Raw genomic sequence first — 24,262 nt, 5'->3', positions numbered from 1 at the left:
TCCTCAGTCACTAGCACTTAAATGTGGCCTCCTTCCCTTCGGCTGCACCCCTTAAAAACCAGGTTGGGTGCCTCTTAAAAACCAGAAATAATAACATATAACAGCCAAATGGGCAAGTCCCCAACCTGCCGTCTGCATCAATTTCCCTCTGTTCAATCCAATGGAGAGAGATAATAACCTATCTTAGGCTTAATTAACATTTGGGCCCTGCTGCTGGGAGAGTCCCAAACCCATGTCTCCCTGTAATTGCAAACCTTTATTTATTTGGGCACTTTGATGACAGCCACATAATGGGAGCTACAGCCCTGACCCCACCCAGAGCCTCAAAATTGCCAGCTGCCAACCTCCCCTCCCCACCCCCACCTGCTCCCCACTATGACTCTCCTGCCTGTCTCCCCAGCCACCCCCTGTATCCCTTGCCCATAATCCCTCTGCCCGAGCCATGCTGTGCTTATAGAGCAGTTGGAATTGGAGACCTGGACTGCAGTCCCAGATCTGCTCATTACTAACTCCACCACCGTGAGAGGCACTCACTGGAAATGCCCAGCACTTTGCCTGGCACACACTGGATGCTAAACTCTTGTGGGGGGGGGGCTTCTTTTCTACTCCATTGCACTCTTTAACCCCCAGGTCTCTTATCTGAAAATTAAGTTATTGATGCTGCTGCCCTGCCTGGTTATGAGCATCAGAAGAGAAAATGGCTAACAGCATCCTTTGTAAGGTAAGAGGTACCACCTACACAGAAGGGTGGTCCCCTCAGAAGGAGGGAGGGCTGGAATGCCAGAGGGATCGCTGACCAGATGGGCCTCCTGGGGTATTGTTCCTTGGAGGGGCCACCCCAGTCAGGGTCGAGCCTTACTTAATGCAGGTCCTGAGAAGTGCTAGGTCTCCAATCCTCAAGAAGTTTGGGGGAAACAGGACTCCCAGGAAGCAACTAGAGAAGCAGATGGAGCTGCCGCGTGCGCAGAATCTGTCTCGGGCATGCTCGCCACTCTACCTGAGACCTAACCTGAGCCTGCCTTTCAGGTCCTTCCAGGAGGACAGCAAGGATAATTCCTCATATTTGTATCACACTTTTCCACAAAAAGTGGCTTATACTCATGACTTCTTTTGAATTGCACAATGCCATAAGTTTGCATAATTATCCCTTTTTACTAATGGGCACCAGACCTCAGAGAATGGCACTTCTTTGTGCAATGTCACACAGGAGTCCTTGTAGAATGGGGTGCAAACTCAGGTATGAGATGCAAATCTAAGAATAGATGCAAACCCAGGCTTCTGAGCTGGCATTCTGGGCTGCTTCTTTGGAAAAGACACAGGCTTGTCGCCTTTGTTTTCTTTTCTTTCCCTCCCTTCCTTCCTTTCTTCTTTTTTTTTTCTTTCTTGATAATGATACATTTATTTCAACTGTTTGCTGGCTTATCCCTAAACTTATCAAGGAATAATAACTAATAAAGTAATGCCGTATTCCATTAACACTCGTACCAGTAAATTTCCCAGATAATCCTGTTTCGGTACCCTAAGCCTTTTAAAAAAGTACTATCTTGAATTAAAATATTTCTAAAATGCACTATACAGCTCTTTACTTTTTAACTAGATTAGCCTATTATAAGTGTAGCGTGCTAAGAAAATAAAAATCCATATAAAGTCTGCCTCTTCCACTCACCCTCTGGTCACAACGAAGATTTAGCTGGTTAACAGAGACATTTCTATGGGAGTGGGATCTCTCTCAGACCTCTGGGTGGGTGGTGGTGTTCACTTGGGGCCTTCTCAGAGCGTGCAGTGACCACTCACGCAACTATCCAGGTCTCCCTCTCACTGGGGAAGCAGGGCCATCCTCTCCCCGAGGTGTCCGGGCTCCCAGATGGGAGGAGCTTCTCCGTAGGAGAGAAGAACGCAGGCATCTCCCTGCAGATGGCTGGGTCTGACCAAGGAAGCGGAGCAGGACTCTCCTGGGAGGGCTTCTGATCGGTCCTGTGTGTATGTTGGGGAAGAGTTAATCTCTCTGCAGCCTCACAGGTCAATGTGACAAATCTCAGCAGAACTTTTCAAGAATCAGAGCTGGGCTGTCTCAGGGGAAAGAAAGATCTTCCCCAAAGAGGAGACAGTCCCCCTCAAACATTCCTTCTAGTGCTGGGCTGATGTTTGCAGCATCTGTTTCTGAAAAATTACTTGAGCTCTGGGTCCTGAGCTATTCAAATCATCTCTTCAAACTGAATGATGAATATCTTCACAAACTCTTATAAATGATTTTCCCCTGATCCTCCTAAAGTCTTAGCTCATGTAAACCTGGATCATGGTCATAAGATGAAGCAGAGGCTCCATATCTCTTCCCCAAGCCAGTGTCCCTTTCCTGCTGCTAGACTTCATTTCTTCGCTGCCCTTGCGGTCACATGCAACCACAAACTGAATTCTGGCCAGTGGAACGTGGTGAGAAGTTGTGTGTGTCACTTCTAGGCCTGCCCGTTAAAACCTCCAAATGATCATGCATACTTTTTTTCTGTTTCCTGGAAGACACTCTCTGGCCGGAAGCAGGTGACCCAGAGAGAATTCCCAGGCACTAGGATAAGGGTCAGCGAACTTTTTCTGTAAAGGACCAGATGGTCAGTATTTTTGGCTTGTGGGCTACACAGTCTTTGTTGCAACTACTCAACTCTGTTGTTGTAGTGCAAAGCAGAGAGCAGATGGGTGTGACTGATTTATCCCTAAGCTTATCAAAGAATAATAACTAATAAAGTCATGCCATATTCCATTAACAGCCATACCAGTAAATTTCCCAGCTATATAAGAATGGATGAGTGCAACTGTGTTCCAATTAAACTTCATGTACAAAACAGCCAGCAGCCCAATTTGCCCATGTTCCTGGCTCTAAAAGACAGTGGAGCCACAATATTATAGAAAGAGCTTGGGTCCCTGAATGACTCCTTGACAATCATGAGTCTTCACACTGAGTACTGCATAAGTGAGAAATTAACTCTCCTTATGTTAAGCCAGTAAGAGTATGGAATTTATTAAAGCCACCAGCACTTTCTACCTTATTTAATTATAGAATTATAAAATAGAGGACTATTCTATTCCTTCTGGTTGCCAAGTTCATGGATCAGGAAATGGACCAATGAGGAAGAAAGCCCAAATATTCTTCTGAAATGGCCTTTAGAAGTACAGGGCTGGATAGAGGTTACAGATTGGAGATTTTCAAAAACTTCCTCCAATCTCCACCTCAAAAAAAAAAGAAAAAAAAAAAAAAAGCTCTCCAGAACCTAGATGAGGCAAAATTCTCTAACTCAGAGCCTTTGAGAAGACCACATTGATGGTTGGAAAGGATGATCATCTCCTTTGTGAAGCCCTCTGTAACCGCTCCTCCCTCCCTTGGGTGGGTTGGGGTGGGCTGGCTGCCCCTCCTCTGTGTTCCCTTGATACTTTACACATAAACTGACCATACCTCTTTTTAGGTTAGACGGGTATCACATGTTTTGGTCTCTTCCATCAGATAACATCTCCATGAGAACAAGAACAGCTTCTTGTTTCCCTAGGTCCGCCCCATCCCCCACCCCAGACTCGCCCACCTCACCCCTACTGCCAGCACAGGATTGGCACACAGTAGGTGCATTGTAAATGTTTCTTTAGTGATGCAGAGAGCAGGAATGAGTGAGTGAAGACATGCACAAGTTAAGGTTAAAATTATGTAGGTAATAGGTAGGGAAACATAATTTATCATCCAAACTAGGACACTTTTAAAAGTGAAAGGTGGCTCTGCTATAATTACGGGAGGACATCAGGCACCAACGAGGACTGTCCCAGGATCTGTGGTCATCCTGGCAGAGGCTCCTGTGGATCATGGTCTCCAGTGATGTAGAGCTTGGTGACTTCTATTAGTCTAAGGACCCTTTAAGATGAAAAACAAACAAGAAAGAAAACTCAGAGTACAATGGAAAGGAAAGGGTGATGTGATTTGAAGTTTTACTTGGCAAAAGTCTGGGAGGATCAGCACAGCTCTCTCCCTGCGCTGCGAGTTTTCACTGATCATTTCACGCTAATGCCAACCCCAACAGCTTGAGTTTACAGTACAGCTCAGCTTCGCCCCGGAGCACAGTCCCAAGCATGCACGCAGGAACTCGTGTGTGCGCGCACACACACACAAACACACACAGAGTTCCGTCAGGACAAGAGGATCCTAAGTATTCCTGTGTGTACTCAATCCACACAGCATGTCTCCAAGGGTAACCCCAGAACTTCCACGTATCTAGAAAATAGCCTAAAGAATCACTTTTAGAGGATTATGTCCATTTCAGGGACATCTATTTGAGAGGCAAATCAAATCATGATTGTAAATATTTGTGGAAAGTTTAGGGAAGTAGCGTGTATGTGTGTGTGTGTCTGTCTGAGTACAGAAAACTAATCACACTAGAAATACTGATCTGGACTGATCATCACATGCTGGCAAAATGAATCCCAGTACAGGGAACAAATAAAACACAGCCGGTTGCCACACTCTCCAGCCACAGCTGATGGAAGAGACTGGGCTGCACATGGAGCCCGAGGCTCAGGTGGAAATCCAGAGCTTCAGGTGGAAATTTAGCCCATAATCGTTCTACATAAAACGTGCCATTTAAACACCCACCTACTGTTTCCTGTACTTAATAGATTACTTCCTCATTTTTGCCTGTTTTCCCTCCTTGGATCCTGGAATATGCCATGAAAAATGTCCCTGCCCATGTACACATTCGCTCTGTGGAGGAGTCCCACTGAGGCTCACTCATTCCAACTGTGTTATTTCAATCTGAATATTCCAGCAGCCACCACTCCTTTCCTGCACTGTGCTTTACACAGAGCATTTACTCAATCAACGTTTGGATTTTGAGCCTCAACACAACCTGAGAGATAGCTGTTAAACTACCTCCATTTCCCAGAAAGAACTGGCCCCAGAGGAAACTTGCCCAAGGTCTAAGAGCTCATGCGTGGAGAAAACCAAGACTACAACCAGGTTTAAGCCCAGGTCTCTCTCAGTTTTACCCACAGCCTTGCCCACAAGAACCCTACCTCCCACCATACCCTAGCCCCACCAATCACACATTTGCCAGGTAACATTGGACATTTGCTAAGACCTGGGTCAAAGGAATGAAGTGGCAGAGATACAGTGTCAGACTAAAACCTCTTTTGACTTCATCAGTATGAATGCTTCCAAAAGGGTCTGCCCAGCCATGGGCTCTGCGAGCTTCCTTCATCAGCAACACGGCTACAGTTCCGAGAGAAACAGCCCCACGTACCTTGGGGGCACCACACAGCTCATTCGGACAAGCAGTGTGGTTTGGTGCAGAAGCACCTGATCACATGGTGCTCTTTTAAAGAGATGAGCTCTTCTCCTGGAAATCAGGTAGTGTGAATGGTTGTCTCTGGGAATTAAGGACACTGAGGGCAAGTTGGCATGCAAAGGCTAAGACAAGTTTATCTGTAGAAGAAGCCTTGGGGAAGGACAGACAGCAGCTGCGGACAAGGAACTGCTGATGGTTTTGTAGATCTTTAGGTGGTGCCTGGGCATCGTTTGCAAGCCCAGAACTGGCACACAGAACTGAGAGGGTTGAAACGTTTTATACAGAGACTAGTTAATAACTTAATGGCCGTGTACATCGCAATGTGTGTGCAGGTGTATGTCTGTGAGCTATTAATGTTATTAATTTTCATAAAAGCTGGAAAGTAGGGGGTGGGGGCAGGAAATGCTATATCTCTGCAGAACCCAGTGGCCTTACCCATGCTCCCTCCTTGAACTCATGTGACCTTGGAAACATCACTTTCTCTTTGTGTATGAATTCAGACGTAAGAGAAATATGGCTTATGATGCTAGAACACCTGCAACATTAGAAGAGGTATTCCCTGCATCACAATATTTCTTCCTGCCTTCTCTAGCTTCCTCCCATGGAAGTGACTGAAATTCTCTTATTACTTGGCCTTTTATATCTCAAAGCCTTTTAATATTCAAGAGTCCCCTATTAAAATGTCAATTCCGTGAAAAGGCCATTTAGGTAAGAATTTGGAACTCACTCTAGGCCAAGAAACAATAAATAGCTCGGGAGGCAAAAGTGTGGAAGGGAGGAGGGTCCTGCGATTCACCCATATACAGCCAGCCCACGTCACCAAGGAAACATTGCTCCCAGCGTTACCATTGAGGGTTCCTGAAAGGCAGCAGTGTGGCATCTTGGAAGGAGACTGGGAGGAAGTAGAAGCCTGAGTTCTAATTGTGGCTCTCTTATAAGCTCCTTGCAACACCTGAACATGTCCTTTCCCTTCTGAGCCTCAGTGTCCTCATTTTAAAAGGAAGGGACTGGTCTAGAAGAGCACTGAGTTTCCATCTGAATCTCAGGCTCTCAGGGAAAGTAGACGATCTTGGTGTGAGCTGGTGACCTCTTGAGCCATTCATTGTTGGCTAATCCTGGAACAGAGGGGAGGGAAAATCCCCAACAGGCAGCAAAGAACAAATTCCCCTAGGAGAGGGAGCGATCTGGGATTGGGGAGGGTCCTGGAGCAGGGAGGAGTGAGCGGGGATGGGGAAGCAAGCCCCAGGATGCCAACTGCCTCTTGTTCCCAGACTTGTTGCAGGTGAGTCCTGGTTTCCATCATTAGGAGAACAAAACACCATGCTGCCAGCTGCCCTCATGGCCTTTGATCAGACATCTGGGCTCTGCCACATTTCCTTGGATAGTGGCTGGGTACCAAACTAACTCATCCCAACCCAGAAGATACAGGGAAAAGAGTGTAGGAATTGGAGTCAGGAGACCTGAATTCTGGCCCTAACTTGCTGAGTGATCTTAGGCAAGTTAGTTTATGTTCCCTTACCTGGCCCTTAGATTCAGTATCAGTCCACATTTTAGGACACACCATGGCCTCCAAGTTTTGAGGTAGTGAAAGAAATGCTAACAGGCAACTCCTGCTCTGGCTTGGCCAGGGGAACATCACCTCTGCATCAGACTCTGGTGAGGGTCCAGGCCACCGTGAGTTCTAAAGATGAGCCCTGTCCCCGGAGCCCCAGACAGTTTCTAGCCTGCAGTCAGAGGTTCCTTCTATTCTTACCCACTAAGGAAACAGAAACACACTTGACCTTAAGCTTTGCTCTTTCTTTAATTCAGAACATTAGTTTTGCTGTTATTGAATCCAACCCATCCATTTCACCTATGAGAATCCTGAGGCTAGTGAGGGAAAGTGACTTGACTGGGTCAATGCAGAGTCCAGATCACTTCAAGGCCTGAATGCAAGGCTCTTCCTACAGGCTTTCTGGCATACCACATTATATGAGCCTTCATATGGTGCAAATTACAGGGATTTGGGCAATAACCTTAGTGACTGCAATTCCATTCAAAGCCAAGTCCAAGTAAACCATCTTTCTCCAAACCAGAACCACCCCTTCCTAAGAAAGTCAGGGAAGTGCCAAGAAAAATCTTGAGAATTAATTCTACCTTATGGAGAGCTGAGGAGTCAATTGAATACCAATCTTCCCTCCTTTCCAAACGTATAACCTTAAAAGCTTGGCCCCTCCATCTGAGTGATGACCTTGAGCTTTATCAAGCTCCTAACCTGGAGAGATACCCCTTTACTCCTTCTTTAACATTTTCTGAGTACCTACTAGGTGCTGGGCTCTGTGCTAAGTGTGGTGAATCAGAGATGCCTGAAGTCACAGCCTGTCCTCAGAGAACTCAGCCAACCAGAAAGGATACAGATGATTAATAAACATGGTGCAATGGAAAAAGCTCCCCCACCCTCCAACTATACCTGCTCTTCTAGGGCGAGGTCTTACCAGGCCAGATCTCAGGGCTGGAAGCGAGAGGAGACCAAGTTCCTCTGGGGACTGCCACCCCACCCACTGAGAACATCCTTGCCAGGAAGACAGATACCTGACCCCTCTACCTCCAGCATCGTGCAGCTAGTAGACACTTCTGCCCACTTGGCGGTGGGAGTGGCATGTTGATGAATGGCATGAAGTTTATCATCCAGCACCTACCATATATAAAACACAGAGGTACATAAGAAAAGGGGAAAACAAAGAATAATTCTACTGCCGGTTGCTGCCAGGCCAAAGCTAAAAATCTGGTTATAAGTCATAGAAACTGGAGGAATGTGAAAAGAGCATGGGTTTAGGAGTTTGGACCCCTGAGTCTTGGGATCTCCTGGTATAACCGTGGGCAGGAAGTCACCCCTTCTGTGCCTCAGTTGTTCATTTTCTAAGTCGGGGAGCAAGGCCAGAGCATACCCTAGAATTGCAGGACTACTGCTAACGGATGACTGTGTGCTTAGTTTGTTTTCCCCTTCAAGTTTGGGCTTTCTTTTCTTTGATGTGATTAAAGTCTCAGCTAGGTTTGTAGGAAGGAGGAAAAATGAAGCCAGGATCAGGTGGGAAGCTGGGTCATCAGAGAAGCAGGAAGGGAATGATGTGTTACAGGAGGAAGTGGAGTGGGAGAGAGATGAAGAGGACAGGTAGGAAAAGGGGTGGTGAAAAGGGGAGCTCTCCCAGGGGGTTGGAAACAAGGACCTTTGCTGGTGTTACTGAACAGCCCGGGAGAGGTGAAGGAATGGATGCCAAGCTCCAGGGCCACTTAGCTATTCAAACTACCAAAATGATGGTTAGTCAATGCTGTTGAAATTGGGTCACTCCAGAGCTGGTGGAAGGGGATGGGGGGAGGGAGAGCGCTGGTCTTAGGCACATTGTGAACATGGATGAGCCAACGAGAGCAGAAAGGACCCCAGGTTACAATAAAGCCAGATCCAGATGCGGCCAAGTGCAGAGAAACCTGGTGCCAAGAGCACAGAGCGCCCTGGCCCCAGGGGCCTCCTGCCCTCCAGGAGCCCTGAGTAGCTTCGCACGTGTCAGACTCGGCTCCCAGCCCCAGCCGTCCGCACACATTGCAAGCTCCATCACACATCACCTACCAGCAGATGCTAGGGCTGCCAACTCGTGCCACAGGAGGAAAGGGTTCTGCTCACTGCATTACTGACTCCTGTTAGAAACAGGGGCAAGTGGCTCCTAATAGAATTGTTATGTTTCTCAGGGTCCTGGGTGACTCCAGTGAGGTTTCTTTTTCATCTCCAATGTGATGCCAGGGGTGGATTCTACCAGCCAGTTCCTTCTCCTTTCAGAAGCAGATCCCTTAAAAGCAGCTCTGTCCCTGGGAAGGCATTGTTCTTTCTTAGTATAACAGAGCCTTTCTAATTTGTTTAAAATCTACTCTTCTGCTGACTGTGGGGCAGGGAGAGGGAGTTTTTCTTTTGGGAGGAGTGTGTGTGTGTGTATAGAGCAGGGGTTCTCTGAAACTGTAATAGTTGAGGGGGAACGTAATACTATTGTTTATTTTACACCACCCTACTCCTCCCTCCTTCTCCCGCAACACACACAACAAATTGTACAAATGAACATGTGATGTTTGTGCCGGGAGAGGTTGAGGACTATGTCTGTGGACGCAGGCAGCCAACCTCTGCAACCATCTCTCTTGCCGCCGGAAGTCACTTGTTTCTTCGTGCAGTCAGTGCTGCATTGTTGGACACGGGGGACAACTTAGGCTGGGGAGGAGTGTGGCAAGGGTCTCACTGCATTTAAAGTACCATCCGGTTGTAAAGGAGAAACACGAGCCTCACCTTGCAAGACGGAAATGCGGAGTTTGATGAGTAAAGCAGACCTCAGTGCTTTCTGGAATGTGTATTTCATCTACTTCATTATGCGTTTGTCACATACTCTTTTTCCTCTGAGTGTTAGGAGTAAATTAGCTTTGGGATTTTTTTTTTTTCATTCAAAACATCTCTCCTTACACTAGTGATATCATCCCTGGAAGACTGAGATGTAAGAAGAGGTGAATCATGTATCACCTTCACCTCTCTTCTAGAGTTACATCAGCCAGAGCCCTGGGGTGCGGTGGGGATAAAAGCCAAAAAGCTGGGGGAGGTAGGAAGGGTGGGGCGGGCAGCAGGGGGGAGGGAAAGAGGCAGCTAGTTCTTTTGCAGTCTTATTTTCTCCTTCTTTCTTAACCCCTAAGCCCCCTTCCCTACTGATCAATCAGGTAACAGGAAAAATCAGGCTTTAAAGAGACAATTGCCTTATATTTAACGATGGTGTTGGTTTAAATGTCATTTGTCTGAACTTTCTGATCAATCACCATGCCCCCATCAGCCACAGAAGAAAGCCACCGGCATTCTCACTGGACACATCGGTTGGATTAAGAAGGAAGACCTGCAGACCCTGCCTCACCCCCAAGTAGAAGTCAAATAATCTTCACCCTGTTTCACATTCTCATCAATTTCAAGCAACAGAGGAACTTGGCAGGGCGTAGAAACAATTTGAAATGTGGAATCTAATCATGTAAAATAGTGACTGCCCACACAGTCAACCTTCCTGTCCTCTACCTGGGGGTTTGAAAATGTCATTCAATAATGTGTATCTAAGGTATTCAGGGAAAGAGACAGGGACCCTCAACCAAATCAAAATATAATACAAGATAAATATGAGATGCACCTTGTGCTCATCCCCTTAAGAAGTGACTCTGAATATTTTTTAATTTCCCACCTACCCACCCTTTGCTTTTTAAAGATCATCTTTTGCCTGAACTACTTCTGTTAATTAGGAAGAAAATCTCTCTCCCCACCCTAACCTGCCCCCACCCCACTTCCTCTATGGTTCCAGTGAATTCCAGACTCCTTAGGATCTCTGGGTCTAGCTGCTCAGAACATATTTATGATGAAAACAAAGCCAAGCCTCAGGACACCAGGGAAGGCCATGAGTGCGATCCATTTCTACAACACTGGAAAAGGGGCCCATAAGGGCAAAGGGAAAAAATCATTTGCAGAAGGCACAGTTTTGGCAGCATCTTATTACAGCTTCCAGCTGATCGGGTGGAGTCTAACTAAAGACAGCTGTTTGGAGTTTACAACAGAAACAAACACACAGAAAGCCTGAAAACCCTAAGACACACACACAGACCAAGCTGTAACAGACCTTCTCCGCCTTGACCTCCACACCACGCTCCCACTGGGTCATGCTGGCTTATAGAAGGAAAGGAAGTGGACTCTTTCACCCGCACCCCCCCACCCCCACCCCACCTGCATCAAGACACGACCGGAACTTATGACTTTCCTCTCTCCTTGATTTTCCTCCCAGTAGAAACAGAGATCATCCCACTCCTCAGAGAGCCCCACAGGAACTTCCTTTAGGTCTCAAGTTCATCTTTAAAGCTCCTTGAGCTGTTTGTGAAGGGAAAAGTGAACCACAGAAAGAGGTGGTAAAACCTCAGAAGCCCTTGGAAGTCACCCCTCCTTAAGTAACCTCACAAGTCTGGGAATGAGGCACAGAACTCACCCGGCATCTCCAAGAATTAACTCAAAGAGGCCAGAAAAAGCCCACACTCACACAACTGAAAAAGTGAAGAATATGGGCCCAGCCGAGGACCTAGAGTTGCAAACGAACAGAAAGTCCCCAGACTATGCATAAAGTGAGTCCCCCTTGGCTCATCACCTCCGCAAAGGCCAGAGCCTGTCCTCCCACACCATCCCAGCCATGCTCACACCCTCTCCCCCAGCGCCCCTACAGCCAAGCATTTTCTGACGCAGTTCTAGACGCTCACCTGTTCTGTTCAATTTTCCTCTTTATTCTCTCCCCACTGGCGTGCAAACAGAACCAGAGCAGTGCTACTCTTAAAAAATAACAAAATGTTTTATACACATTTCTGTATATACAACTGAACAGCATTTTACATGTCCCTTTTGCACAGCAAAAGATATAAACATTTAACTCTGAGAACACAGTTATGTACAAAAAAAATGTCAAAAATACTTCACAACAGTGCAAAAATATTTTACACAGTATCATGGAGTGAGACCTTTTGAGCAGGAGGAAGGTGTGTGTGTTTCTAAAAGAAAACTTTTTTAAGATAATAGATGTCTTTTAACTGTAAACAAAATGCAACTTTTTTCTCCCCCCCACCCCAAACAGTTATTAGAGGAATTTGGCAGAATTTCAGGGGTCTGAGTCTGAGGTAAACAACTCAAGCTTTTGCACCAAAAAGATTGGGGGCTAGGAGGTTGGCATTAAAGCCTCAAACATTGTGAGAGCAAATTCTTCTTTCTGTTTTTAAATGACATGTCAATGACAGCGCTAGGCCGCTCCCAGCTGGGGGACGGGGAGGAAGTTAACCCCTCCTCCTCAGGCCCCAGCTGCTCCACAAACAGGAAACTGGCCGGCAGGCGCCTCACGCCTGCCGAGCTTTGCTAACACCAGCGGCCCTTCCCTTCCCCCGACCCCAGAGTGCGGCCTCTTTCCCCTTCTTTGTAGGGTTCCCCCGCCCCTGCACATCTCCGCATATTTCCATGTGCAATCCGAGCCCCGCTTCAAACAGAGCCAAATGTATAGAGAGGGGAAGCGGGTGTCTGGGCCTCAAGTGTCCCATTTCCCCTTTCCTGGGGGATGAGGGTGGTAAGGAGGTGGTGGAGAGACGGGTGGGGGTCACGTTGGGGCGCTAGGGGCGCGCACTGGACTTTGGTGGGAGCTCAGCCCGAGTGGAGCTCGTCTAGGCTGGCGCAGTCGTTAGAGCCCGACGGGTCTCCAGCGCTGGCAGTGGTGGCGTCCGGGCCCCCGCCTTCGATGGAGCTCTCGCTGCCGGTACTCTCGCCCGACAGCAGGCGAGTCACCCGCAAGTCGGCCTGTAGGCTGCACACGTCGTTGCCGAAGCTGAGCTCTCCCAGATCGTTAATAAGCTGCGACAGTTCGGCCTTCATGTCGGAGGCGCTACCCAGCAGCAGAGGCGGCGGTCCAGCCTCAGGACCATGCGAGACCCCGCCGCCCCCCAGCGCCTCCTCGCGGCCACCCTCCAGCGTGTCCAGCAAGTCCCCGCATTCGAAGTGCATGGTCACCACCAGCGCCCGCTGCTCCTCCTCGGCCTCATGCTCAGCCGTGACTCCTTCTCTGGCTCGATCCTTCTCCTCCTCCGGGCAGCCCTCGGTGTGCTCCTCTTCCTCTTCCTCTTCCTCCTGCAACTCCTGCTCCTGCTCCTGCTCCTCGCCAAGCAGGTCCTCGGTGATGGAGCCGAGCTTGGGCGCGCTGCGGCTGCGCTCCACCGGCGGCTTGTAGCAGCAGTGTCCGTGCAGAAGCAGCTTGCGCAGCGGCACTAGCGGGATGGTGTGCGCGCCCACCAGCTCCTGCTGCTGGTGACGCGCGTCGTCCCGCCGCTTAAGCCGTTTAAACTCCGCTAGAGCATTGGCAGACGTCTGGTAGAGCAGCAGGGCCATAGCCTGCGCCTTCTCGGGCTTGGACACCAGCACCGCGTGGCACCGCAGCATTACCGCCTTGTGCTTGAGCTCGTGCCGGTACACCCAAGCGAAGACCTTGGGCAGCCGCGCGTCCGCCACGCAGTAGGTAACGCGGTGCAGCAGGTAGAGGTGGCCCGGGCGGCGCAGCGCGCGCTCCTCGGCGTGCACCATGCGGATACCCTGCGCACTCACAGTCAGCTTCATCTTGGTGCCCTGACGGCCCGCCTCGCTCTTGCTCCAGATCTTGCCCACCGCTAGGTCGGTGCAGCCGTCGCCGCGCGCCTGGATGGTGGTGGCATTGCCCAAGTAGAGCACAGTGTAAGTGGGGTCCTCACTAGTTATGTGCAGCTTCTTGCGCTTCGAGCGGAACATGCTGCCCACCCGGCTGAGCGCGCCTTCGGGGCACGCCCGCGCCAGCGAGCTGAGCGCGGAGTAGTGCAGGCTCACCGCGTAGCCCTTGGGCTTGGACGCCTGCCGTGGCGGCGCCTCGGCCAACAGCTCGAACTTGTGCTTCTTCCACGGCAGCATCTCCGGAGGGCGCCCCCGCGCAGCTGGGAGGCGGCGGCCGAGCGCCGGGTGCGAGCCCGGCTGAGCCACCCGCCCTGGCCGGGCTCGGCCCGGGCAAGACTGAAAAATAAAACTCTGCTGGGAGTGGCCCAGTCGGAGGGAGTAGGGGAGGGGGAGTAAGGGGTGTATAGTGCTCCGTAACCTCGCCGAAAGAGGTAGGGGTAGAATTTTAAAACAGAAGAAAATATTTAACTGCTAGAGTAGGAGGTGGGAAAAAAGGCGCACATAGATTTACCCCAGCGTGGGCAGGACGAGGGCAAACAAAATGAGAAAGACAGCGCGAGAGTGGAGCGGAAAATATCTTTAGAAAAAAGAGATGAGCGCGTGCAAATAAATGAGGGAGCCCCAGCAAAAGCAGCCGGGATGGTGCGAGAATACGCAGGTACTCCTCGGTGAAGATGAAAAGGGCCCTCCTCTCACACTCACACAGTCCCCGGGGATAGGGCCACAAACGGCGGAAACTCAACCGCCGAGTGTGCCCAGGGGCCAATGCTCCCCACCTCCAAGGAGTGCTGGAGGCAGAGAGCCCCTCGGCTGAACGAGTCCCAGAATCAGCTGCTTGCCCCAAGTGCGCTCAGTTGGTGGGTCCGGCTGGCCGCGGCGGGCCCCGCGCAGCAGTCCCGCCGTGGTTCACTGCATCTTCGCTCCGGCAGGACGCCGGGGACTCGGGCTTGGCCGGTTCACGGTCCAGGCTGGCTCGGCCAGGGCAACGCGAGGCTCCGAGGGCCGGGCGCGCGCATGGTTGGCTCCGGGGACGGTCGCTACCTCATTTCTTCCCTCTGGAGGGTGTCCGACTCCACTCCCGCGATCCCCTCGCTACGCTGCCAGCCTTTGCAGCGCGCCCCCTCCGGTGCCGCGAGCGGTAGCCACCTCGCCAGCCTCACATCCTTGCTGTCCGAGAGGAAGATCTCGGGTAAATATAGGCCGGCGCGAACCATTCGCCGAGCGGGGATAGGGGAGGAGCGGAGAAGAGGATCCGTTTCAGGCTCCGACGCCCCACGGATTCTTGGTCTCTTAAAGAGATCAGATTGCAGCCACTGGTCTAGGGAAAGAGGAGACCGATTCAATCTGGCAAATACATCCCAAATTTACCAGCATCTCTTTTATCTACAGAAATCGCCAATACCTGGGGTTACCCCGCGGGAAAAGCCACTTGAATTCTGACACTCCACCCCCAGGCTGAATTGCAACCTCACTGAATAAATGTATGTCTCTATCGAAACTTCTGGGGGAGGTGGTGGAAGGTGGGATTTAAACTATAATTTAATATGCAAAAAGGTTGGAGAAATAGTGATTCTTTCCGTGTGTGATAGCTTTCTGAGAATAACTGGGTGCTGTTTTTTTTTCTTTTTCAGAATTTTATTCTATTAAAGAAAATAAAGGAAGAGCAAACACACACCGAGACTTATCTTTCATTATCTTGGAGCCCTTTCTCCACAGGTAAAGAGCAGAAAGTGAAAAGAGAAATAAGTGGTAATAAGATGATTGGAGGGAACACTGTAGTATATAGTTGATTTTAAAAAGGTGCTTCCAACTCCGAACCCCCAGTAGTGTCCCCTTCTTGGGTCAGGTCTCAAGGTAGAGCAGTTTTCTGAGATGTATACAATTTCTAAGTAATGCTTGTGTGTGGTTAAAACTCAGTTTACTTCGCAAGCCAGTCATTCAATTTTATTACATCATTGTCACATTATGGATGAGAATTCCTAGTAAAAATTCAAATGACAGTTTTTTATTTGTGTCAAATACTGCCCAGCCACCCACTACTAGGAATGATTAGCACTAATCATTTTCTTCTCTTGTGTCAGCTGGACAATGTTGCTTTAATCATCTGACCAGCTTGACCTTTGGCTTGTTAACTCATTTCTGGGCTCTTGGAATAACTGGCTTGCCTCTGTGGTCTGCTCAGTCAAAGCAAAAACACTTCAAGCTGCAATGTGTGATATGTCCAGATGAGACCCTGCATCAAAGTCTCAGAGTCATGGGTGCTGAGTTTCAATTTAACTAACTTTCCTGCGTACCTTTGGGTACCAGGCCCTGAGCTGGGAGCAGACCCAATTCCTGTCTCCCAGAAGCTCCCATTCCAACGAAGGATATAAACTCCACTCAATGCTGGGCTTCCACTGGAATGTAGATTCTATGAGAGCATCCTATATCCCCCAGGGCCTGATACAAATGGGCACTACTTAATTGTTGAATGAATGTATGAAATATGGATGTGAACAAGAAGACAGTGGCTAAATGCCCTGAGAAAGACCTAAAGTACTATGAGAAGCTGGAATAAAGGTTCTTTGTGACTAAGAAAATCAGAGAAGTTTTCACAGAAGTGGTGATGTTTGTAGAACCAAGAGGGTTTTGCCAAGCAGGGAAGAATTAAGGGGCTTTTCAGATATAGAGAAGAGAAAGATTATAAAACATAAAAATGGATGCAAATGTGCAGTTGAAGATGGCATTTAATGATTGTAACAATGAAATAAGAAAATTTCCTGATCAAACAAGGAAGTTTCCTGATCAACCTTTCCCCCCTCCTAGTCTCTGAAGTAAAGAATGTCCTTTTGATGGTTGGCTGGCCCCAGAGTGCCGTTAGACCAGAGCTATAATGCCTTACTCCTCAGCTGCTGATGGGTTAGTGGAGACACGGTATTGGAATGAGCTGACTAGGACTATAGTAGGCCATTTAAACTGAGGTTAATTCTTCTTCTGCTCACATTTCTGGAATATCTTGCAGTAGCAATGCAGTAGATGGCATATGCTCCAAACAAACAAACAAAATTTAATAAAAATCACATCAAATTAACCTGTGCTGTGACTTTTAGCTGGCCCATAATCTCGAAGTCTAAACTCTACAAAATTTGACGTCATGTTCAAGCAGTTAATATTTCCAAATTACTTGGAGGTCCAAGAGTCAGAAGGGTTTGGGGAGGAAGAAAGAGGAGGGACCAGGGATGGGAGCTAGGGCTGGTCTCAGCCTCTGCAAGAGGCATGTGCTTGGGCTTCATGCGGTGACGGGTGACAGGGAAACTAGTGGACCACAGCAGCAGGGAAGACTCCACTGGTAGGCCAGGCTTTTCAGAGGAGCGAGAGTGTCAGCCCCAGATGCACAGGCCCACAGAGCTGTTCCTGTGGACTGGTTTCTGCCATACCTGGACTACCTTCTTAATAAGACTTCTTTCAACCTGAGGAAGACAGAAGAGTTAAAGCAAATGTGAACACTCCAGTGTGGGAGTTACACTCTGTCTTTGTACTCAAAGACATGAGAATGGTGGCGGGAGAGGGGCGTGTACCAGGCTGTCTCCTGGAGTCCTGGGTCTGGGCCAGCCTCTGGGGCCCACCGCACCTTGTGGAGAAGCTGGTCACCCCCTTGGAAAGCACACGTTGCAGCTGAGGCTGCATTCTGTCAACTGGGAAAGCCGGCAGCACCACTGTGAGTCCAGACCACAGATCTGAGATCAGAGCAGTTCCAGAATAGACCTCAGTAAAGTCGGCTGGAAAGGGCTTAGAAACTGCATGGGACCGCAGACTGACTGCAGTTGTTTTTTATGACACTGCCCCATCTACTGGTGTCAGGCAGGAATGACACCTGTTGAGATGGTTTCTCGTACAACCAGATAAGCCAGCAGTTATATACAGTCAGGTCACAGCTGGAAAGAAACCCAGCGTCTAATGTAACATCTGAGAGTCAGCCTTTTAGCTCACAGGCAGCTTTCTTACTGGCTGTCTCCTAACTTATTTCTTGCATAATTCCCCCCCCTGGCTCCCCTTCCCCCAACATCCTATTGAATGAACACTGGCTTCAGAGATGACAGATGTATCCAGGACCTTTAAAGTCATTCAACAAATATTTGTTGAGCGTCTACTGTGGATGTGATACAGTTGCTCGGGATCCTGTACCAAAGAAGACAGACAGGTCTTTGCCCTCATGGGATTTCTATCCTATGGGGAGGCAGATAATAAGCAAACAAATAACTAATAAAAATCAGACAGTGATAAATCTCTAAAGAAAAGAAAGCAGTGTTAGGAGTGGAAAGTAGCCAATTTAGACAGCATAGCGAGGGACGGCATCTCCGAGCAGAAACCTGGATGAGATGAAGTCAGCCGGGCAAAGATATAACAGGAGAGCTTTCCAACCTGTGCCGGCCGACAGGCTAGTCACTGGCCACATGTGTCTAATGAGCACTTGAAATGGACTTGGTCCAAATTGAAATGTGATGCAAGCATGAAATCCATTCCGGATTTTAAAGACTTAGTAAAATTTAAAAAATGTAAAATATCTCAATAATTTTATGGTAAATTGAAAGATAATATTTTGGCTGTATTAAGTTAATAGAATATATTATTAAAATTAATTGTGTTTCCTTTTCTTTAATGTGGCTACTAAAACATTTCAGACTATACATATGGACAGCTTTGCACTAGGCAAAAGGCACAGCCAATGTGTAGGTCCCAAGGTGGGAATGCCTTCAGCGGATTTGAGGACTCCTTCTAGCCCTATTCTTTCCTGACTCCTATCAGTTATTCAACCTCCTCAAGACCTCCAGGATCTGCATCAGTATTCCTTACAGAGTAAGGAATTCCACCCCTAAATCAGAATTTCTGGAGTTGGGGGCTGGGAGTCTACATGCCTAAACTCCTCCATGATTGAACAGATACTAAAGGTAGAGGAGCCCTGCCCTAGCCCCTTCATTTTTCACACTATCAACTTCTCCCTAGCCTCTTACCCTTGCCCTCCTCCCCATCCAAGACCTTGTGGGTGAGCATCAGGTCCACAATTCCTGTGCACCGCATCCCCCTCATCCCTGGACCACTACCACAGTCTCTGTGCTCTGCTTCTGGAGCTGGACCACTGAGTAGAAGCCTTGACACACTCTGACCCCTCCTATGAGCAGCAGAATTATGACCCCCCAAAATACATTTATATCCTAATCCCAAGAACCTGTGAATATGTTATAGTACCTGGCAAAGGGGAAGGGAGGTTGTAGATGGGATTAAGTTTGCTAACCAGCTGACCTTGAGAAGGGAGAATCTCCTGAATTATCCAGATGGGCTTGATGTAATCACCAGGGTCCTTAAAAGTGAACATGAAGACCTCAAAAACATCACGCTTAAGAGAAAGAGGTAAGACACAAAAGGTCACATACTGTATTAGTCCATGTATATGAACCACCTGAAACGGGTGAATCTATAATGACAGAACACAGGTTGCTGGTTTCCAGGGGCTGGAGGGTTGGAGGAAGAGGGAGCAAGTCCTTAATGGGTATGGGCTTTCCTTCTGGGGTGATGAAAAGGTTTTGGAACTAGATGGAGATGGTGGTTTCACGATATTGTAAACATACTAAATACCACTCAATTGCTCTCTTTAACAAGGTTACTTTTACGTTATACAAATCTCACATCAAATTTTTTGTTAATGAAAAGAGGCAGAAGAGAGGGTCAGAGTGGTATAATGTGAGACGAACTCCACTCTCCCTTGCTGACTTTGAAGATGGAGGAAGGGGCCACGGGCGAAAGGATACCGGCAGCCTCCAGAAGCTGGGAAAGGCACAGACAAATTCTCCCCTGGAATTTCTAAACAAATAGACCCTACCAACACCTTGATTTTAGCTCAGTCGGTCCTGTGGTGGACTTCTAACCTCTAAATTGTAAATTTATGTTGCTTTAAGTCAAGTTTGTGATAATTTGTTACAGCAGGAATACACCTTCCATCCAGCTGTCTGTCCCTCTGCCGCTCCCCTCGATGAGCACCCTGAATCCTCACCACTTCCCAAAGCCACCCACTCCCCATCAGAGCCAAGCAGAGGACCTGGTGTTCCCTAAAAAACAACAACAACAACAACAACAACAACAAGAAAAAAAAAACTGAGGTAGTTAGAAAACCATTAACTGGATGCCAACCCCAATGAACCCAGTCACTTAGCCACATCAACACCCATTCCCACCTCTTTCCTCCGGGCTCAAAAGTCTCTCTCTGCCTGCCCCCCTCAAATCCATTCTCCACACTGTTACCAAACCACAGAGCTGACCTTGTACTTCTTCCCATTGTAACCACATTGTGGCTTCCCATCAACCACAGGTTACAGCCCCAGCTTTGAGTACAACACATGAGATTGTCCAAGTCTGACGCCTGTCCACCTCTGCAGCCTCCCTAGTCACCTCTCCTGGCCTCATCATTTATGCTCCAGCGATAGCCTGTGCTCCTTCTATGCTCGTGAGACTTTCTTGTCTTCTTGTGGTTTTGTATGTGGTTCCATCTAACTGGAATGGCCTCCTCCTGCCATGTCCCTTGGCTGACGCTGACTCATTTTTAAAGAGCCAGCTCGGGTACCATCTTCTCCAGGAACATGTTCCAAGATCTCTTACTCTTCTCCATTGCTCCTGTGTGCATCTCCACCTCAGCGCTGTCTTTAACTCTCTGACTCCCTCACTAGACTCTGAGCAGTGGTTTTATTTAACTCATCTTTCCATCCTCAGCTCCTAGCACAAGGCCGGCCACTCCATCAGTATACAGTAAATGTTTGTGAGATGGTTGTTAACCGTATGTCTGTTTTCATATATGCACAGACCGGCAGACCTGGAAGGGCCCTTCAGGATATCTAGTCAACCCCTCAGTTTTACAGACAGGAAGTTGAAGCCCTCAGAGTACACTCACTTTCTATACATTTACTTACGGGCCAAGCCAAGATTAGATTCCATGGGGCCTGACTCTCAATTCAGGCATTTTCCTTCAGCTAAACATAAAGACGAAGACTTTGCAACACATGACTGTGTGGAACACACATTTTATGTTCTCTCCCTTCAGTGAAATGCTGTGTTTAGGGGCTCAGGGGTTCATTGGGTAGACTGGGCAGAAGCTGCCCTCATCAATCAAACATACGTCTCCTGGTGAGCTGCCGCTCACTGGGCCCCTTGATGAAAAGTCCACTTGTATTGGCTTTCATGCCACCAAAGAGGTTAAAGGCAAGTGTGACTGTCATGGGATCTACATGGTGGGATTTTGGTCTCCCTAGTGGTGGAGAGCTCACCCAGGTCCACAAGAGTCTGGTGGCCCACTAGGCTTCTCTGCTCTACCCAGGAAACCTCGACCTCCCTGGGGTTTTCACTCCCAAAACAAGGAGAGCTGTGACAGTTCTTATTTCTCAGGAAATCGTATAAAGAAGCACAAGTAAAGTCAAAAGTGTGTGGTAATTACTTAGAGATTTTCAAATGGAGGGTAGAGAGGATATGACACAATGTGCGTTTCAGTTTGTCTCTTGGTTTTGAACTTCTCTGTGGGCACCTGGGCCTGACAAATCTTTAGCTAGGCTGTGCAAAGAGCTGGCAAAGTATCTGCTGTTCAATCACACACTTTAACTGCGCTGGCCTCTCCCCACTGAGTGCTGGGTGGATGCACATGGTCTCACCCTCCAGGAGGTATAATCCAGTATTCATTGCTTCAGAGGAAGTGCTTCTGGTCTGCTGGAGGGGGTGAAACATAGGTCTAAATGGGTTTGATCTGAGATAGGGGAGGCTGAGCTTAACAAAGTGTTCTGGGGCCTCAGAGGGAAAAAGACGTTCTAGCTGAACAGGGCAAGACCAGGGACCACTTCCTGGAGGGGGTGGGCTTCAGGCTTTACTGATTGAACCTGGTGGGGGTGTATAGCTCAGTGGCAGAGCCCATGCTCAGCATACATGAGGTCCTGGGTTCAATCCCCAGTAAGACAAAAATGTTTTTTAAAAAGACACTAAAAATATAATTTTTTTAAAAGAGCCTAAAATCAAGACTCTTCAGTTTCTCCCTATTTGTTCTCGTTCAGCTTGCCTTGTGTCTACTCAGAACAATCTTCTCTCCTGTCCCCATGGCAGTCTTTCACATAAATAGAAACGGCCCTCCACACCTTCTCCTGAGACTAGTCACACTTCCTTCACCTTTTCCTCATTCCCTCACCATCCAAGTTGAAATGCTAACATCATTAATGCATTTATTAGAGTGATTTAAGGGGAGGGGCCACAGTTAAGAGGCAAAAAGTAAAGTCCCAGTGGTCAGAAGGCCCTCCCAGTGGGTTAGAGTCTAACTGGCCGTGTTGTTCACGGCTCCAGCACTGCCTTGAGCCATTCAGCCTTGAACAAATCCCTGTTGCAGGACGATCGATCACTCACTCAGGGGGCAGCGACTCTGTCCAATGCTGAATCCCCAGAGCCAAGCGATGAATGAATGAATGAGAAAAACCTGGCACTTTCCATCTGCAGATTTCAGAGCTGGTGATTGTTAATTCTCCTTGAAGCCTTCTTTTCTTCCCTGAACTTTATTAGGTCTCAATTTCTGCAACTGAATATTCAGAAAAGTAACAGTGCCCTTTCTCACTTGCCTGTTGTGAGGGAAAAAAATAATTTCAAAGTCATCTGTGAATAAAAGACCCCAGATATCCCACAAATAACTACAAAAGTTGGGCAGGAATGCGTAGGTTCAGACACAGCATATGTAGGATCCTGTAGCCTCTACACCAAACAAGATGTCCTTGACACGTTTCGTTGCCCACGCAATAACTTACACAAGCAAGCAAGCAAGCAACCAATGTTTGATTGAAGTGACTCAAATTAATCATTTATGATCACCACAAAGAAAGGGCTGCTGAACTGCTGAAACTCGCTTACATGTGCACATCCACCCGCTTCAACAGGGATAAACTGAGAATCGCAGATAATCAAAGGGAATTTCCCCACTGATTCAGTGACTCTGCAGAGACTGCCAGACTTCCATTTTCACAACTCTCAGCCTTGTGCAAACTGCTTTAATGTGGAAGAAGGTGGTGTAGAAAATGGGAGAGAGGGAGGGGCAGGGCTGCAAGCTTACCTTGGAACAATTTTTCTGCCACCCGACACATTGTTGGCCAAGGAGTGAAAAGAAAACCAAAACAGAAACCCACCCACTGACTGTTCTCCCTCCCCAGAGAGACGTGGGGCCCATAGGCACAGCAGTGTGGAGTTGGAGAGCAGAAAACTACTGAAGATTCTTTCCTGGGTGTGGGTTTTTGGGGCTTGAAAAACCATTTGTTGAATCACAGTAAATCAAGTATCATGCAACATCATGAATGAGGAACACTCTGTGTTGCTATTTGGAAGCTGAATATGAGGCTTCCAATCCCCAAATCAGTGCAACCTCCTCCAGCGGTCAGCTATTCAGAGAATCTTGGCTCCAATAGAAGGTCTCATCTATGTGGGGAATCAGGAGGACCTGACTAGTCTGACAGATACAAGCCTGATGGATAAGCACTTCCACTGTCGTGACCAAGAGATGTGGGGAGTTTGGCTGGGTTGTGTTGTTCCCTGAAGTGTGTAGGTGGAACGGCTTCTGCAGTTAGAGGGTGAGGACTGGGCTGACTCATCTTTGCAACCCCCTCACTCGGGGCAAGCAGCCAGCACCTAGCCCCACCCTTCACCACCACCCTCATCACTTGCCCCTCATCTCACTTTGTCCCTCTGAATCTGGATCCCATGATCTTGTCTCATGGGCATCCTCAATCCCCCTTCCTCCTCCTTGCCTTTCTCACTGAGCTAGCCTCATAATCCCTCAAAATGGGCCAAGTGTACATCTGGATTCTCACCTGCATTGTCCAGTTGTTGGGGAAAAAATTGTTCAGTTGTGAAAATGGGTACCCCACAAAGTACTAGGCAATGATCTTGCAGAATTATCTCACTTGCTACTTCTGCAGGACAGGAGCTAGTATTATCCACATTAACCAGATAAGAAAACTGAGGCTCTGTTAGTTCTTTTTTAATACTGATTTGAGGAGCACCTTAAGGGAAATAGAATTATTTATGCTTTACTTATTTGTCAGCAAAGAATGTTGCTGCCATTAAAGTTTAATCTTACAATGTCAGTGTCTTTTTGATGCCCCACCCATCCTGATCAAATTATCACTTTTGCTTTGGTCAAGATTTTTTGGAGCCCACAAGAATGGCCACAGAAATCCAAAGCGTCTTTCCTAAATCTCTGAAAGTGACAAAATACCTGGAAAAAGAAATGATGGTGAAGTCCTAAGTTTCTGACTGAGCTCTAGGAATGAGATGCCAGGTTTCTTTATATCACTAAAATAAAAAATTCATTTAATCTTATTTTATGAGTTAGTTTTATCTTTAACCACTCAGCTCCAAGAGGATGCCAGGAACTGCTGGCTCATTCTCTTTCATGGGTTTTCTCCATTTCTTATGTCTAGAGATTATGTTCAGGTTTGTTTTTTTTTTAAGATACACTGTTTCTAAGTTGAGAAATTGGGAAAACCATGTTCTGATATATTCCTTGGCTAATCTGTGAGCACTGCCTTCCCAAAGCCTTGCCAACTACTACATGGCTTGTCAGCAATCCTTTGGGTGTTTCCAAAAATTCACTCCAATTCAGTAAGAGTCAGCAGTAGGGTGTAGCACACAGCGTGGCTCTGCAGGGAACCCA

At 47.9% G+C, this 24,262-nt stretch overlaps 1 protein-coding gene across 1 annotated transcript; it reads right to left on the bottom strand.

Moving 5' to 3' along the window:
• Positions 1-11,597: 11,597 nt before the first annotated feature.
• On the bottom strand, positions 11,598-14,753 carry FAM43A (family with sequence similarity 43 member A). Its single transcript, XM_006200944.4, has one exon. It carries the CDS (start codon positions 13,801-13,803, stop codon positions 12,517-12,519), a length of 1,287 nt encoding a protein of 428 aa, XP_006201006.2. The 5' UTR covers positions 13,804-14,753; the 3' UTR covers positions 11,598-12,516.
• Positions 14,754-24,262: the final 9,509 nt, after the last annotated feature.

Source organism: Vicugna pacos, chromosome 1, assembly GCF_048564905.1.
Source record: "Vicugna pacos chromosome 1, VicPac4, whole genome shotgun sequence".
Taxonomy (NCBI): Eukaryota; Metazoa; Chordata; class Mammalia; order Artiodactyla; family Camelidae; genus Vicugna; species Vicugna pacos.
Note: the sequence above shows the minus strand (reverse complement) of the source record. Positions and strands in the feature narration are given on the sequence as shown.